The sequence below is a fragment of the Boleophthalmus pectinirostris genome, unplaced genomic scaffold, assembly GCF_026225935.1.
Source record: "Boleophthalmus pectinirostris isolate CB_2022bp ecotype Guang Dong unplaced genomic scaffold, ASM2622593v1 HiC_scaffold_7, whole genome shotgun sequence".
Lineage (NCBI taxonomy): Eukaryota > Metazoa > Chordata > Actinopteri > Gobiiformes > Gobiidae > Boleophthalmus > Boleophthalmus pectinirostris.
Genome location: NW_026571473.1, coordinates 41,855,190 through 41,857,689, shown reverse-complemented (window position 1 = coordinate 41,857,689; position 2,500 = coordinate 41,855,190). Strand labels below are relative to the sequence as shown.

Below are 2,500 nucleotides of genomic sequence, written 5' to 3'. Positions count from 1 at the left end.
CTGCAAAATAACAAAGTGTTTAACGTCCCTGTCGCCGTGATCGCAGGAAACAGACCCAACTACTTATACAGGTGAGACCCTGTCGCTACAGGTGAGGTCCTGTCGCTACAGGTGAGACCCTGTCGCTACAGGTGAGGTCCTGTCGCTACAGGTGAGGTCCTGTCACTACAGGTGAGACCCTGTCGCTACAGGTGAGGTCCTGTCGCTACAGGTGAGACCCTGTCGCTACAGGTGAGACCCTGTCGCTACAGGTGAGGTCCTGTCGCTACAGGTGAGGTCCTGTCGCTACAGGTGAGGTCCTGTCGCTACAGGTGAGACCCTGTCGCTACAGGTGAGGTCCTGTCGCTACAGGTGAGGTCCTGTCGCTACAGGTGAGGTCCTGTCGCTACAGGTGAGACCCTGTCGCTACAGGTGAGACCCTGTCGCTACAGGTGAGGTCCTGTCGCTACAGGTGAGACCCTGTCGCTACAGGTGAGGTCCTGTCGCTACAGGTGAGACCCTGTCGCTACAGGTGAGACCCTGTCGCTACAGGTGAGACCCTGTCGCTACAGGTGAGACCCTGTCGCTACAGGTGAATGTGCCCTAAGTCTTAAGATAATAATCAGACTATTGACATTTATTCAAATATTTTTCCTAAATTAAAACATTTTGACACGTTTCCTGTTTTAGAAAATCATGATCTTGTATGTTAATGATGTAAATATGTAAATGAGCTGTTGAATATTCATGAGTGTGTTGTGTGTCAGGATGCTGCGCTCGCTGCTCTCGGCCCACGGAGTCAACCCCCAAATGATCACCGTGTTTATCGACGGATACTACGAGGTACTGAACCGGGACTGGACCGAGACTGAACCGAGACTGGACCGGGACTGAACCGGGACTGGACCGGGACTAAACGAAGACTGAACTAGGACTGGACTAGGACTGGACCAGGACCAAACCAGGTCTAAACCGTGTGTGTGTGTGTGTGTGTCAGGAGCCCATGGACGTGGTGGAGCTGTTTGGTCTGAAGGGGGTGCAGCACACACCAATCAGCATCAAGAATGCTCGAGTGTCACAGGTGAGAGCCAATCAGAGACCAGAGAGACTCAGAGGAAGTTCAACCTTAAACCTAAAAGGGAAAAAGAAAGTGATTTTTGTTGTGAGCTCGTTCACATTTCCACTTAAATGCTCCTTGTGTGTGTCTCCAGTGTGAACTTTAAACGTCCCCAAAGTGTCCCACATGTGCACGGGACACGACCACGTCACACACAGCGAGTGTGTTCAGTCCCACATGTGCATGGGACACGACCACGTCACACACAGTGAGTGTGTTCAGAGTTTACAGACGTCTCCCTAAACTCTGTTCTTGGTCCAGTTGTTGGTAAAATGTTCAAGTCACACGTCCACGGCCGCTTCATTTGTTTAAATCTTGAGCCTCCTTGTGTTTGTCTCAGGCTCTTTATTTTGGACGTTGGAGTCAGGTCGACCTGTAGCTGCACATTTCTTTGGCATCATTTCTAAACTCGCCCGGTTCAGATAAACTCATCCAGTTTGTCCTGAACACAGAGAAATATGAAGGAACCTCACTTTCCCTCCTGACCAGACTCGGACCTGACCTGTAGGTGGATGAATGTGACCTGGACGACCTGAAGTCACATGTCAAAGATCAGACGTGTTTGGGTTTGAGGAGCTCAGGTCCGAGTCCTGGTGGATCTGTGAGGTTCAAAGATCAGACACAGGAGCAGAGGAGGAAACATCACATTTGTGTCGCTGGAGGCTCCAGACTGAACCTGGACTAAACGTCTCTGATCTGGGAACAACTCAAGTCCTCAGGTCCTCAGGTCCTCAGGTCCTCAGGTCCCCAGGTCCTCAGGTCCCCGGAGGAGCTGGAGGAAGTGTCTGGGGTGAAGGAAGTCTGGGAGGAAGAACATGGATGGAGGTTGTTTACGACCCGGCTCTGTTAGGGACGGGGGGAAGGAACAAAGATAAAACCAAGATTTAAAATGGAATAAATTAAATAATGTTTAATGAACAGGGATGTAAAAGGTAAATGAACAAAAGACTAAAATATACAGAAAATAACATAACTCAGTTTATTCTGTTGTTGTGTTTCTTAGTTTTTGTGCCACAAAAGGGTCACGCAGGTTTACACAAAACAAGTGGTAAAACTAAGAGACAAACACGAAACTAAAACACAACTTCCCCAAATTAAACCAAATAAACCCACAAACAGAATCTTGTGACCAAATAAAAAAAAGACAGAACTGAACTAAACTACACACAGACACAAAATGGCAGCAGCCCTGATCAGGTGCAGGTCATTTTCTTAAACAGGGGGCGGAGTCTGCAGGTGAGGTGGGCGTCGACCTGCCCCACCAATCACAAACCAGGGCTCCCACAGCAGGAATCAAGGTGAGTCAGCAAAAGAACTTAGAACACACAAAACAAATGATAGACTGAGATAGATTTTTTAGATAGATTTTTATTAACGAAACTTCAACAGAGCAGATCTGTAGCA

At 48.4% G+C, this 2,500-nt stretch overlaps 1 protein-coding gene across 1 annotated transcript in view; it reads left to right on the top strand.

Moving 5' to 3' along the window:
- pomgnt1 (protein O-linked mannose N-acetylglucosaminyltransferase 1 (beta 1,2-)) overlaps positions 1-2,500 on the top strand; it is a 35,005-nt gene that overhangs the window by 16,276 nt on the left and 16,229 nt on the right. Inside the window, exons 10-12 of the mRNA XM_055165324.1 lie at positions 1-71; positions 747-822; positions 977-1,060. Of these exons, the coding sequence (XP_055021299.1) occupies positions 1-71; positions 747-822; positions 977-1,060 (231 nt within the window). The remainder of the gene's footprint in view (positions 72-746; positions 823-976; positions 1,061-2,500) is intronic.